The 13,887-nt window shown below is 35.1% G+C and overlaps 2 protein-coding genes across 4 annotated transcripts; one reads left to right on the forward strand and one right to left on the reverse strand.

Moving 5' to 3' along the window:
- Positions 1 to 3,479: 3,479 nt before the first annotated feature.
- LOC107417612 (nuclear transcription factor Y subunit A-1) lies at positions 3,480 to 7,534 on the forward strand. 2 transcript variants are annotated; one of them, XM_016026223.4, is made up of 7 exons: positions 3,480 to 3,680; positions 4,724 to 4,935; positions 5,414 to 5,526; positions 5,778 to 5,849; positions 6,179 to 6,343; positions 6,626 to 7,038; positions 7,174 to 7,534. In XM_016026223.4, exons 2-7 carry the CDS (start codon positions 4,734 to 4,736, stop codon positions 7,175 to 7,177), a joined length of 969 nt encoding a protein of 322 aa, XP_015881709.3. In that variant the 5' UTR covers positions 3,480 to 3,680; positions 4,724 to 4,733; the 3' UTR covers positions 7,178 to 7,534. The 2 variants fall into 2 exon arrangements, with proteins under 2 accessions (XP_015881709.3, XP_015881708.3); XM_016026222.4 differs by having other exon boundaries at positions 3,484 to 3,680; positions 6,626 to 7,085.
- A 1,828-nt stretch (positions 7,535 to 9,362) lies between these two features.
- Positions 9,363 to 13,668, reverse strand: LOC107417670 (carotenoid 9,10(9',10')-cleavage dioxygenase 1). Of its 2 annotated transcripts, XM_016026301.4 has the most exons (14): positions 13,349 to 13,667; positions 13,156 to 13,226; positions 12,927 to 12,941; positions 12,636 to 12,747; positions 12,300 to 12,399; positions 11,750 to 11,812; positions 11,511 to 11,621; positions 11,240 to 11,424; positions 10,975 to 11,113; positions 10,630 to 10,747; positions 10,444 to 10,545; positions 10,095 to 10,346; positions 9,893 to 10,004; positions 9,363 to 9,613 (listed from the first exon to the last, which is right to left on the reverse strand). In XM_016026301.4, the coding sequence occupies exons 1-14, from the start codon at positions 13,580 to 13,582 to the stop codon at positions 9,584 to 9,586; spliced, it is 1,644 nt and encodes a 547-aa protein (XP_015881787.3). In that variant the 5' UTR covers positions 13,583 to 13,667; the 3' UTR covers positions 9,363 to 9,583. The 2 variants fall into 2 exon arrangements, with proteins under 2 accessions (XP_015881787.3, XP_024929404.3); XM_025073636.3 differs by lacking the exon at positions 12,927 to 12,941 and having other exon boundaries at positions 13,349 to 13,668.
- Between the last annotated feature and the right edge of the window lie 219 nt (positions 13,669 to 13,887).

Genomic DNA, 13,887 nt, shown 5'->3' on the forward strand with positions numbered 1-13,887 from the left:
ATTCCACAGCTCATATTACTCTTCATGATGAGCAGATCTGTCTTTTTGTTTGTTTTTTTTTCTTTTGTTTATGGTTAGTCAATGAGGGAAGTGTCTTGGTTCAATGAAACTGCAAAGTTTGGTGTAAATTAAAAAAAGTTGGGTTCATAGATATCATATTATAAAATATTTCCAACTTTATTGTGTTTCATAAATTAATAATGTTGCACATTCTTCTATTCTATTTCATGGTTCTATGCGGTTCGACCTTGTCCTATCCGACTCTCTGAAAACATATTCTCACCAACTGAACGAATAATGGTCTGAGACTCAAACCCCACCTTTGAATTAATAGTATATATATATATATATATATATATCTTGGTGATTTTTTTTTTTTTTTGGGTGAATATATATTTATATTTATATTTTTTCGTTTGTGTTGGGATCTTAAATTCCATAGCTCCTTGTAAGTTGCAATGTTTATCAGTCTCTGCTAGAAGATCTTCTGCGTCTGCCAAAAGACAAACTTTCTCTACCCCTTTCACTTTTCGTACAATTATTTTTCCCTTCTCTTTCTTATTTTCTAATGGGGAATATGGAAGATCTTAACCAGAAAAATCCTTTTTTATTTCACTGATAATTTGGATAAGGTCGCAGAACTTCCATTTTGTTTGTATTATTTTATTTTTTTAGAGGCTGTAAGTAACAACAGCAGCAAAATAACTTTAGGAATTAGGAGCATGACTACTCCATCAAAATTCAAAATTGTCAAACTTGTTCACAAACATAACCCCCCAAACTCCAATATAAAAACAAATAACCATTAAATTATAAAATTTTATTATTATATATCATTTTGTTACTCAATTTTTTTTTATGGTAAATATTTTATTACTCGATTAAGAATATAATAAATATGTGATAAGATAAGGAAGATAACTTTTGTTTTATAGTTCCTTTGTGTACCACCAAATTGTACTCTATTAAATTCTATTGGTTGGGAGTAAAATCAAGTTATCAAATTCAAACCCACCAATAATTTGTACCTCTTTTACCCAAAATTTTGTACGTCCAAATCTACAAAAAATTCTTTATACATGCATCAACTTTTTTTGGGAATATCTTTTATATATATATATATATATACATCATTATTTTATTTATTTATTATTATTATTATTTTAATGATCATCGTTTTTCTTCTTCTTCTTAGTGAAAACAAATAAAATTAACCAAAGTAAACCAAGCCCTTGCCTGCTTGAAAGCCCCAATGCAACTTTCAGTCTGTTCTCTTGTGTTTAGATCCCCTTCTCTGATGAACTTTTGGATCTATTTGTCCACGTGGCGACGGCCCAGGTGGTCGAACTGTGCAAGTCATCTACACGTGCCATATGCACGTGTCTGTAAACCTGAAATCATAAGTGGGTTGCGTGGCACTATCACGCTAGGTAGCACGGAGTTTGGCTGCTACCCTAAGAGGAAAAAGACAAAAGGGACTGAGGAACTCATAACGCCATTAATGTGTGTGTTTCGGTACAGGTGGGCTTTGGGCTTGTTGATGACGAAATTCAATTAATAAAAAGAAAAGGCCTCAACGTGGCTTGTGGGCCCCACCTCCACTTTCACTATTTTTCTGACACGTTGTGGCATCCATACAAGTGTCAGCCTGGCAAAGCTCTCAGTCTTTTTTTATTATTATTTTTAAATTCATTATATTTAATATTTAATTTTACTTTATGTTTTTTGGAACTGAAAGTTTGAATATTAAACGCTCAACCTTGGTTTGGTTATGTTTTAACCTATTGTTTAGCTGGGTTAACTGGTTTGAGGGTTGTAATGCGATTTGCCCAAATTGCCCTTGCTTCTAACTTTTTGGACAATCTGTCTTTCTTTTCTCCTACCGCTTAGATTTGAAAGTGGTAGAGCCCATATGATTTGCTCTTTGCAATGACTTTGATGATTAGGATGCTAATTTGCAGGAATTGGCAGACTAATGATGATGATTAGAGTTATATGTCATCGTTTTATTTCTTCACTTTTGGTCAACAATTAAATTACATAATTTAATACATTAATATAATCAACAATATAAACAGATTTCCAAAATATCATCTACTTGAGATGATTGCTTATATGACATAAATATTATATGCTTTCAATTTGGACTTCCATATAATTTTGATTTAGTTAGATGTATCTTCCATTAATTTAGAATTCAATAAAGGTAAGAATAGTAGATTATGTGGATCAAATTAAATCTGTAATATAAATTAATCAAATACTTCAAATGTGCATATGTAAGTAAAAAAATAAAAAATAATAAAGAAAGTTTGACATGATCACAACTTAGAAGATAAGTCTTAAGTTGGCTTTTTCTTTGGTAATATATACTGTATTAAAAGAAGTTTTCTAGATTTGGTCAGAATTATTATATTCAAGCTTAATTAATAAATAAAATAAATACGATCAATTTTTTTATACAAATATTTTTCATTGGCTTATGCAATTTTAACAGTTTCCTCTTTTTTTTTTTTTTTCCCTTATAAATTTTTAACTTGTTTAGAAAAAGAAAGGGTAGAAAGAAATTTAATGAAGGTTGATAATAACTCTTCAACCATGCTTTGTTTGATAATAGTGGAAGGAAAATGAATGCCCCAAGCATTCCTTAAAGATTGCACAAAAGAGACTTCACAACTGCTTTTAACTTTTCCCCTTTTGCTTTTTAGCTTCTACATATTTCTCCTATTTTCAACTTTACAAGTTATAAAAGTCATATCACATGCTTTGCACAAAAGAATTAACATAAAACCATGTGTTTGAAAATTTTACCGACCTCTAATTTGACAATTTACAAGTTTCTTAGCTAACGTGATTAGCTAAACTTTTGGATAAGGATGGAAGATTAAATTAATGTTTTCAGCCCATGTAAAACATTGTGCAAATTTTATAAGACAAAAGGAAAAGAAAAAATTATATGTGAAGTTTTATATCCAAAAAAGTGATTTATTCTTTATGTTATTTGGGGACCAATCATTTGTGTTACACTTAAATATATTGTAGCAATGACATATTAAGTTGCTTTTTCTTTTTCCATTTGTTATGCTATATGGATAAGTTTCTTCTTCTTTTTTTTTTTTTTTCCAAAGTAGTGGATGTTACTATTTCTTTCTTTAAAAAAAAAAAAAAAAAAATCTCCAAGACATGCTTTTTAATTTTATTGTCAAATTTGATAACTTTTTTTTAATGGGACCAATAATTCAGAGCATTAACAAAACTTGGAAAGTGAAAAAGACAAAAAGAAAAATAATAATAAAAAAAAAATGAGAACAAATCAAGGGTAATTTCGTCAAATCATGCAATATATACACTCCACGTTCTCTTTGATTTATTATTTCTTGAATGTTACTTTTATTTATTTATTTATTTATTTTTTCTAATTTTGTTTTTTTACTTAAACACAAACTTATAGAGAGCGACCTCAGCGCGACTTTATTAAAAGAAATTATTTTTGTTTTTCTTAAAATTTTAAATTCTCTTTCTCCGTCATCGTCCACTGTCTCTCTTAAGGTTGCAGAGAGAGAGAGAGAGAGAGGGAGAGAAGATAGAGGGGGTAGAGAGAGTGTGGGACTCACCTCGACGACCTGCGAGCCCTGAAACCAAAGCTTCTTAGGGTTCAGTAGACTGCATCGCAACCCACAGTAAGCTTTCTTTCTCGTATCTGTTCGAATTCTCTTATGGACCTTTGCCTTCTTTTGGTTTTTGATGGAGAATCCTCATTCTGAGTTTTGTTTGGTTATTGAGAAAACGGAGGAAAAAAATACCAAGGAAGGAAATTTTCGAGTTTTTTGGTTTGGAAACGAGAAAGTTTGATCAAAATTTCCACCCTTTATATATATATATATATATATATTTCTATATATATATATTTTACTTGAATTTTTCTTTTTTTCTCCCTTGAGATTTGGTTAAATTACGTATTGGCTTCATATTAGGAGACAAGGAAAAATGGGGTGGATATCTAAGAATATTAGGATGGAATTAGAGGTACCCAAATAGCATGTTCGAGCCTAATTTAGCTAAATGGTTCTATGTATGCATGTTTGAGTTGAGGGAACATTGAATTCTAAACACCTTCTTTGTTCTATATATTTTCCTGCGTTATCTCAGCAACCAAATGGAGGTATTCATTTGATTTTTTTTCTGCTGGTTCGGTATTGTATGTAGTGGGAGATTTTGACTTTGGTTCTGGAGGAACAGTAACAAGTGATGTTTGTAAATTAGTTGGGTGATCTGAACTTTTGTGTTTTCGGTGGTTGGTTTCAAGATTTGTCCAAATGGAGCTTTAGTTGGTCCAGTTGGATTTGTGATGGTTTCAAAATGTGGACGTTTATTGGTTTCTCATCTGAATATGCACACCACTTAAGAGTCGGTAGTTAGTCAGAACAAATTTTGTAGTGGTATGGTTTGAGTTTGGGTCAGTAAATTGTATTGGTCTTGATTTCTTTTGCTGCTTCAGATTCAATGTTCAGGTCAAAATACAATTTTTATTTTTAATTTTTTTCTTCTGAGCTAGCATTAGTAAATTTACCAGTTTGAATAAGAATCAGTGTGATTGTCTTGGTGACTGAACTCCCATGCCCTGCTTTTGATTTCTATCTTCTTAATCTTTGGTTTCTTGCGGTATGGCTATATTGGTATGACTTATATTTATTATACATCTTTCATGTGTATGGTTCAACAGAAAGTTGTGAATGATGCCATCAAAACCTAAAAATGACAATCAGCAGTTAGAGCAGGGTGCGCAGAATGTGTTGCAATCAACTGCGTTTTCTCAACCTTGGTGGCGGACGGTGGGGAGTGATGTACCCATGAGTGAAAGCACTCCAAAATCATCTTTGGTGGAACACCAAAATGGTTCTCTCCTAAATGGAGCTATGCAGTCACAAACTAATGGTATGCTGGTTGAGGGAGCTACTTTTTAGCAAAGAAATGCATGCCATTATAGCTGTCTGGTAGCTATCCCTTGAGTGGCTTCTCTTATGATAAATTCCATGTAAAATTGCTGCTTTTACGCTTAGAATTGAAGATTTTAAAACTCATCAAGAAATTAATACTCCTGCAGTCTAAGATATATAATCTTTAAAAGAGAGAATGTAATGGGATATGCCAGAAATTGCTTAAATGGTTACACACACTACAAACAAAAACTTCAATTCTCTCAAGTGAATATCAAGGATTATTATTTTTTCTGACTCATTAGTGTTTTCCTCCATTAGAATATGGACTTAAATCTGCTCCTCACCAAAGTTTGGGGGGTAGGGTGGGAGGGAGGAGGTACATGTTCTCTATGATATTAAGCATGTTATCTTTGCTAATGATCGGTTCTGCATTTGTAAATCTGTACTAATGCACATTTAATTTTTGGTGTTAGATGGTAATAGTGGACTGGAGCACCATGTCAAAGGTGTTCCATCATCAACACCTCAAACAGTGAACGAACACCTTGATCCAAATTCCCAAATGGAACTTGTTGGTCACTCAATTGTAAGAGTTTCTCTCTCTCTCTCTCTCTCTCTCTCTCTGTCTTTGTCTCTATCTCTGTCTCTGTCTCTGTCTGTCTGTCTCTCTCTCTCATATGCTTGAAACATGTGATTAGCAAGAACTTGTAGTTGAGAACACTGTGCATAATTTTCTCCCTGGAAGGTATAATGTTCTCTATTCAGCATTCTGGACTTAACCTTCCTTGTCTTTAGTTAGGCAAGAAAAAAATAACAAGTTCCTCCAAACTTTTGCAGGTTCTGACATCATATCCTTACGGGGAGCCACAATATGGTACAATGTTGACTCCGTATGGGCCACAACCTATGGTAATGCTCTCCATAGTTTCGTGTCTATGGTATCTAAGTGAATGGAAAGCCTTCCATGGAACGAACTGATTAAGCTAACATATTGTGTTTTTCAATGGAACAAAAACTATCCCAAAGAAGGGAGTCTCTGACTGCCCTTTTTATGTTTGGGTGACACCCGTGTGCATGTATACTTTCCTGCATCATAGATTCTTTTCTTGATAGCAAAACTGTATTTGGATTTCAAATGTTTCCTTTTGTTTAGCACTATGCCAATTTTGCATGAGCATGTCATGGACTCAAATTTCCTGTTCTTGTCAATTGTTTGATAGTTCCTGATGTGATGCCAGGTACATCCTCAATTATTTGGCATGCATCCTGGCAGAATGCCTTTACCACTTGAAATGGAGGAGGAGCCTGTTTACGTGAATGCCAAGCAGTATCATGGTATTCTGAGACGAAGGCAGTCTCGTGCCAAGGCTGAGCTGGAAAAGAAAGTGATAAAAGTTAGAAAGGTAGAATTGAGTGTCTGCTGTGTGTGCGCCAGTCTGACAATTCTTTTGTGTGCAAAGGCTATTGCATAATTTTGAGAGCTATGTTTGCAGTAGTAGTAATTAATAAAGTGATGTAAATCAGACTGTCTATTTCATGTTCTATGATGAACTATTCTTAAAGAAAAATGGATATAGAGCTTTTGAAATGATTATAGCCAATTTAACAGGTAACTGAATTAATCTTTTCCTGGATAGCATGTGGGATAATGCATTGTTTGAGAGTATTATTCGCATTTGTTACAGCCGTATCTCCATGAGTCTCGTCACCAGCATGCTATGAGAAGGGCAAGAGGCTGTGGAGGCCGTTTTCTGAATACAAAGAAGTTGGAAAATGATGTGGCCAATTCCACATCAGAAAAGGGAACAAATTCGGATGCAAGCCTTTCAGCACAATGTGTCAATGGATCTGGCTCTAAGCGTTTTTCATGCACCAGTGATGGGAATTTGGATTCCTCTAGTGATCAGCAGCAAGGGATAAGGTCCAGGGTTCAAGAAATGCAAAAAGCACAAGCTTTCTCCTATGGTAACGGCAATGGCAATGGCCTGTCATCAACATACCAGACACAGTTTAGCGACGGCAAGGAGGGTGACTGCCTGGGTCGGCAGAGGGAGAGCATGCGGCTGAACAGCTCCCCACATGGGGCCATCCCAATTAAGTGAGGTTCTTCAACGAGGATATGGGTCCCCCAGCATCGGTTTAGCAGTTCAGTACTGCAAGCCTTACCTCTTCAGTATGTAGTAATTCCTTATATTCCATATCCTCCGTCTTACAAGATGCTTATGTTTTTCAGGTGAAGCTAAGGTATAAGCCAACTGAATTCAGCTTGTGGGGAAGCCTTCCTTGTGGGAATATGTCTATACCAGGCAATTCATTCTTGGCTTTGGATACTTACTGTTTTATCAGGGTGAAATGAAGGGTGGGATAGGCACTTGACCCCAATGCAGTCCTTCAGTCTCCCACTAGAACATTCACCCTTTCTGTATAAATACTAGAGTAACATTAGCAGGAAAACTGTTGTGAATGAGCAGACAAAGAACCCATTTAGATTTTATTGTTTCGAATATGAAAGTGTGTAAACTTGATCTCTGACATGAGAGTTTGCTGCCTCTATTTTCTGTCTTTAATTTTAACATGAGTTCAAAGTTGACTCTCGCTCTCTCTCTCTCTCTTTCTCTCTCTCTCTCTCTCTATATATATATATATATATATATATGTAAGAAATAGTTTTGGCTTGCCGTGACAAACCCATGTCGTTCTGGATGTGGTAGTTCTGTGATAAAATATTGCTGCAGAGAAGGAGGTCTTGAAACCAAGCAGCTGCTTCATTGTTGATGGAAATAGCATAATAAACGCATATTTTTTTTATCCATTCATTGGCAGCCAAATATGGTAGTTTCTTGGATTCCAAAGAACCAATCTTTTTCGTTATTAAATGTCTTTCATCCTGGATTTTGGGAAGTTTTGGAAATGAACGGAAAATAACGTGTGCTTGGTGCTGTTTCCCTATGGACAACATAAAAAGCAATTGCTGAGAAAACAACTAATGAACCATATTATATCCCTGTCAGATTTGAACATTTATCAGAAAACCATTTTATGCGGTTGGTTTTAAGTCATAATTATCAAGTATTTCTAGAAATATAATCAAATTGTTTTTATTTCCTAAAAGGACCCTCCATAAAAAGGGGGAAAAATAAAAAAAAATAAAAAAAAGAAAAAAGAAAAAAAGGTAGTACTTATATTAGAAATATCGAAAAGAACATAAAAAAAAATAATAATAATAAAAGTAGAGTTTTGACTAGTATTAGGACGCCTAGCGGCCCAGCCCAAAGAAAAAATAACCGTAAACGGTCTCGACAAAAGAAAACCCTACTCATTTCGTACTTCCTATAAAATCCAAGTTTCTCTCATCGGCTTCCACATCAAACCCAGTTTGACAACACTACGCCATTTCAGCAGAATTCTTTTTTTTTTTCTTTTTTTTTCTGTCTTGTCTGTTTTTGGTCTCTCACGGAGTTTGATATCCCAGTGATGAAAATTTTAGTAATCAGAGAAATGGGTCATGGAATCTATACATCAAAAGAAGGAATGGTGCTCCCTCTTTTTGCAAAGCTTTGTTTTCACTGCAGGAGGAGGTAGAGGAACCAATGGTTTCCATGCCAATCCATAGCCAGGTTGATACTAGGCATCCTGAGGGATATTTTTTCATCTCAATTTTGGAAGAAAAGTTTCTTTCTTTTTCTTTTCCTGTTAGTTTATTCTCACTCATTGTCTGTTATTATAAATTTCCTGATTTTCTATCTGAAGAAATTTTGCTGGTGGGATTTGGGAATTTTTGTGGTGTATTGGTTAATGGGAAAGGCTGAACCTTTTTTGTGTGTGTCTTTTTTTTTTTTTTTTTGGGGGGGGGGGGGGGGGGGGGCGGGGCTTGTGAACCTAAAAATGGCCTTAACTGTGAAATGGGTCTTTGATTCTGATATATTTGCCTTGACTGTGGAACCACAATGGTTCCAAAACTGTCCTAGTTCAATTGAGTGGTTGAGGGCAACTTGGTAAGATAATATATCAAAGAGCTGAGTTTTAAAGGATTTTTTTTGATAATTGTTGGTATTGGTTAATTTGGGTGATCTTTTGTTGTATCTGATTGGCCTGCTTTTTAGGTAAATCCTGACTTTGGGATTCTCTAGATTTTTCAAGCTCCACGATGATTCTCTTAATTTGGGTGATCTGGCTGTAAAGAAATTCCTAGATTTTTCAAGCTTCACAAGAATGGTGGAAAATAGTCATCCATTTGTTAAGACAATTTATAATCAATCATCCTAAACATTGGCAAAACAAACAAAAAATGAACATTTTTTGACATTAAAGTTTTGCAAGGTTGATATATTGGATATCAAAGTTAAACCGTTTTAGAAGTATACTCGCAAAAATTTGCTAAGATCGATACCGAGAAAAGCATCATAAAAGAGAGAGAAAAAAGAAAGGGGAAAAGAGACCATTTAATAGATGGTGCTCATTGGAAACGTATTAACTTTGTAATAACTCATTGATAGGCATCTCTTAAATTGTCAACGGTATTATTACAAATAGTAAAATTCTCTTTTTTATCAGGAAATATATGAAATACAATAATAGAGAGAACGAGGCAATTTTACACGTCTTCACCCATTATGGCAAATTCTCGATCAACGACAGCGCAATTAGAGTTTCGATTGCTCTATCAGTTGCTCCTGTTCAAGAAACCATATACTTGTATAAGAATCACCAGAATACAAGTAAAAATATTATATCAACTAATGACCTAATGAAAGATAATATCTAACTGTAAAATTCATTCCAAAATGCCTTCTGTTGGTGCCTCTGTTGGGCACCAACATAGTATATACGCTAAAATCTTGAACATCTGAACCAGTCAAATTACCTATCAAAGGTTATAGGACAAGAAAAAAAGGGGGGAGAAAAAAAAAAAAAAAGGAGCTTAGACCAGAAGCAATTTAAGTATAACTGACCTCTGTCACAAAGAAAGCATGAAATCCATATGGAACTCTATGGGGCAAATCAACAACTGCAACAGGATCAGCCGACATTGTTTTTGCATTGATCACATGAACTGCTGATTTTCTGCATAGCGAAAAATAAAAAGCAGATTGCATTCTGTCTCATGTATAAAGAATGGTAAGTAATAGTGCGAAAGACTAAAGTAATTAGTACCCAGATTTCTCATCATGTACAAAGAGTATTAAGTAGCCATCATCTTCTTCAGAAGTAACTCCTGGCACACGAGGAACATATACAGCCTCTGAACCAAATCGTCCAGGTCCCAGGTCATAGATGCCTTGAACATTTTCTCCAACCTCAAGACTTGTCTTTCCAATCTCTGGTTCAGCATGCAGGTCAAACTTCACAATCCCTGTAACTTTTGCAATGCTGTCCAGTATGGTTCCATATACAAAACGTTGTTTCCTGATTTTGCAAAGATAATTTGTGAAATGTTAAGTTTATCAGGGATATTGAATTAATTCTAGCGAAATGATGAATATAATTTGTATGAGACACATACCTGCCAGTGTAGCTCTCATTGACCCTTGGAAAATCTACAGCCGGTGCTGATAGTTTCTTCTGAGACGCAAGACCATTTTTCAAATTGAATCTCATCTCATACCTGAGGTTATAATAAATATCAGAAACACCTAAGCACTAGAAAGAACCTTGTACATTACTGGATACATTAGAAAATTCCTCTTACAGCTGATTTGAGAAATTTTCAAGCTTTTCTTTGACAGTTCCGCTGACCATGTCCAAATTTGGATTCTCAAGGCGGCAAGTGATCAAAACTACTTCATCTTCCTCCTCCCATGCATTGGCTAATAACATGTTAAAAGATAAGGTGATCAGGATACAACGATGAATATAATCAGCTACCTTCTAATCAGATAAAAATAACTTCAGAATTATAGAATTTCAGTGATTAATCTAGTACTACGGAGTCATGGACATGCCTAACCAGCTGGAAAAATTAACCCCATAGCCAAGCATATTTAGAAGACATTATTTATTGCATGAATGTTAAGACGAAAAAGTGAATCCGCACCATTGTGGAATATGAAGCAATTTGGAAGCTCAAACCATTTGATTAACAGCTCATCTTTTGCATATCGTGGAAGTACACCAAAGCGAGCCTTTTTGGTTGAATCAAATGTGAATATCAGCGTATTTTCCTTCACCATTTCCTGAAGATTAAATTATATTTACAAGTTTCATGAGATTATCAGTTTATGCTAAAAAAAGAACACCAGAATACATTCCTTATTTCATCCATCACATACAACTACCTAGCAATTTAAGAGCTGCAATACCTTTGGTCTGAAATACAGCGGAAGATCCATGAAAATTGCATAGTTTTCAGTAATAGCAAAGTCATGCATCATGATGGGTTGTGATACTGTTATAGGTACTGGATCATGCATAAAACCATCCTTGGAAATAACTCTGTAAGTGATATATGGAGGAGTATGCGAATAACCAAATGTAAACATTTCACCTGCATTAAGGAATCCGTAGGGTAAGGCATAAAAGAACATTTTATTCCACTGGCTAATTATCTGTCTTATATGATGATGTGCCTACCAGTAAATGGGTCAACCTTTGGATGAGCAGTGAAAGAATGAGCTAATCTCTTGTCATAATCTAACAAGCCAATTGTTTGTAAATCTCCATCTTCTAAGACTTTAAGAACATCTGCTCAATAAAACAGTAATAATTTCAGTGTCATTCTAGAAGCAAACAAGATGGACTAGATCATATGATCATTACGTTAAGGATGAAACAACGATTTATTATAGCAAACAGAGCAGATATATACATACACGGTTTGTCTGCCTCTGAAAGTGCCAACAGTTTCCCATGATGATATACTAGAGCTGTATTAGCTGGAAAACAGTGACGGGGTTAGTTTCTGGAACTTCTCATGGATATGAAAATAAGCGTGATTATACCAATAAGAGACATTACAACACAAAGGTTTTGAAACAAGATGTGATCAGAGTAATGCTTACCGAAAGATAAATAACAAAAGGCTTGTCAAATAAGGCAAAATATGGATACTTCTTTAATTTTCAAAACGTATATTCTTAAGAAGCATCAAACATCATTACTTTCACAACAAAAGTAATAACAAAGGAAAACCCCTTATCATAACCGGATAAAATTTTAAGCCATTTAGTGGAGAAAAAGAAAAAAAAAAAAATGGTTTTGCCACTTCAAGATTCCACAAACATCAGCGGCTTCATCCATAATTTAAAACAGAAAGTAAATTGAATGATGGGTTTACAGACTTATTGAGAAAGGAATGTGACGTTGTGTGCACATCAACGACATCTTTGCATTTTGAATAAATTGGGTGCTAGACAAGTTTACCAGTTCCAGTTCCATAAGAAACATCCAATACTTTCAATTTTGCTCTCAGCATTTGCATGTTAACCATAAGTAAACCGAAAAACCCCTTAAGGTCTCCAATCTGAAAATGAATATGAAGAAACATTAGATTAGCATCTCCAAACCGAACAATATCTATTATACAAGCATTCAAGATTTTCAATCTTGTTAAGGACTATATAAGATGGCTGGCAGTAACTTTTGTTTATCAGCAACTCCATACATATATGGACAAATCTGGAGAGAGAGAGACATTCATGAATGAATAAGAAGGAAATAGAGACACAAAGACCAAAAGGACATGGGAGCCTTGGTTACCTTCATAAATTTAGCACCTCCAAAATATTCTTCTTGTTTAATACGCGATGTTCGTACATAACGTGAGACATATGTTGCTTTCCCATTTTTAATGCGCAGACCATGAACCATGCTGCAAGATAGTTATTGCAGTAGTTAGGTCCACCACACACAATCATACTTCTCTACACAGAGCACAAATGGGTACCCAAAATGGTTACAATAGGAATTGTTTCTTTCTTCACACATAATCTTGAATAAAAAAATCATGTTGTGTGAAAAATTTGAATAAGGAAGCAGAGAATCACGCACCCATCTCCATCAAACCTGCGAAGAGAGCAAGAAAAATGAAATATAAGGCACAAACGGCATCTGAACCTTAATAGCTAAATTCTTTCACTACAAGAATCAAGTTAGATGGGCTAATACTTAATAGCATTGCATATCAAAATAATTAAAGATAAAGGGACACCAAAATAATTAAACAGAGCTAATATCTGTACAAAGCAGATAAAACAGAATTAAAAGAAGAAATACAAACCAGTGATATCCAGCAACAGGTGAAAATTTTGGGTTAGGACCCACACGGACAAATTCTCCATTTAAGCAATCCTGTAGCACAGAAGATTCCATGCACCAAAAAAAAAAAAAAAAAAGAATCAATCAGCCAAAACTCGTTTACAGGAAATGAAATTGAAATTTTCGAATTAGGAGAAAATTGAGAAAATACAGACGGGAAGGTAACCGATGACGGGAAGGTCCTTGGTAGGAGGAGTTTCGTTAGGAACCGGAGCAAAGTTACCGGAGAGATAATGAAGAGGCTGAGATGGATCATACATGAACTTCACTATCAGCTTCTCTACCCAATCTACCACCTTCGATGTCACTCCCTTATTCGGCTTCGGATTCAGCACCACTATTCCTCCTCCATTTTCGTGCTTCTTCTCCTCCACCCCCACCGCTGCCATTGTTAATCCCTCAAGCTCTCTCTCTCTCTCTCTCTCTCTCTCTTTCTACTGTGGAAGAAGTTGCAGCAGTGGGTGGCTTTTTTTCCGATATTTTGTACGTTGCGGATTTATCTGGGCTCTTGAATTGTCGCTTCCGTGGCCATGAATGGCCAGCCCAACCGCCACGTGTTTGCTGCTGAATTGAAAAATTAAGATTAAATTAAATTTTTGATGCTGTTCGTTTTTCATGAAATATCCTCTCCATTACGGTACAACTGATGTACGTGTGTCGTCCACGTCGCCCACACATTTGGTGGCTGCAGTTT

Source organism: Ziziphus jujuba, chromosome 2 (assembly GCF_031755915.1).
Source record: "Ziziphus jujuba cultivar Dongzao chromosome 2, ASM3175591v1".
Lineage (NCBI taxonomy): Eukaryota > Viridiplantae > Streptophyta > Magnoliopsida > Rosales > Rhamnaceae > Ziziphus > Ziziphus jujuba.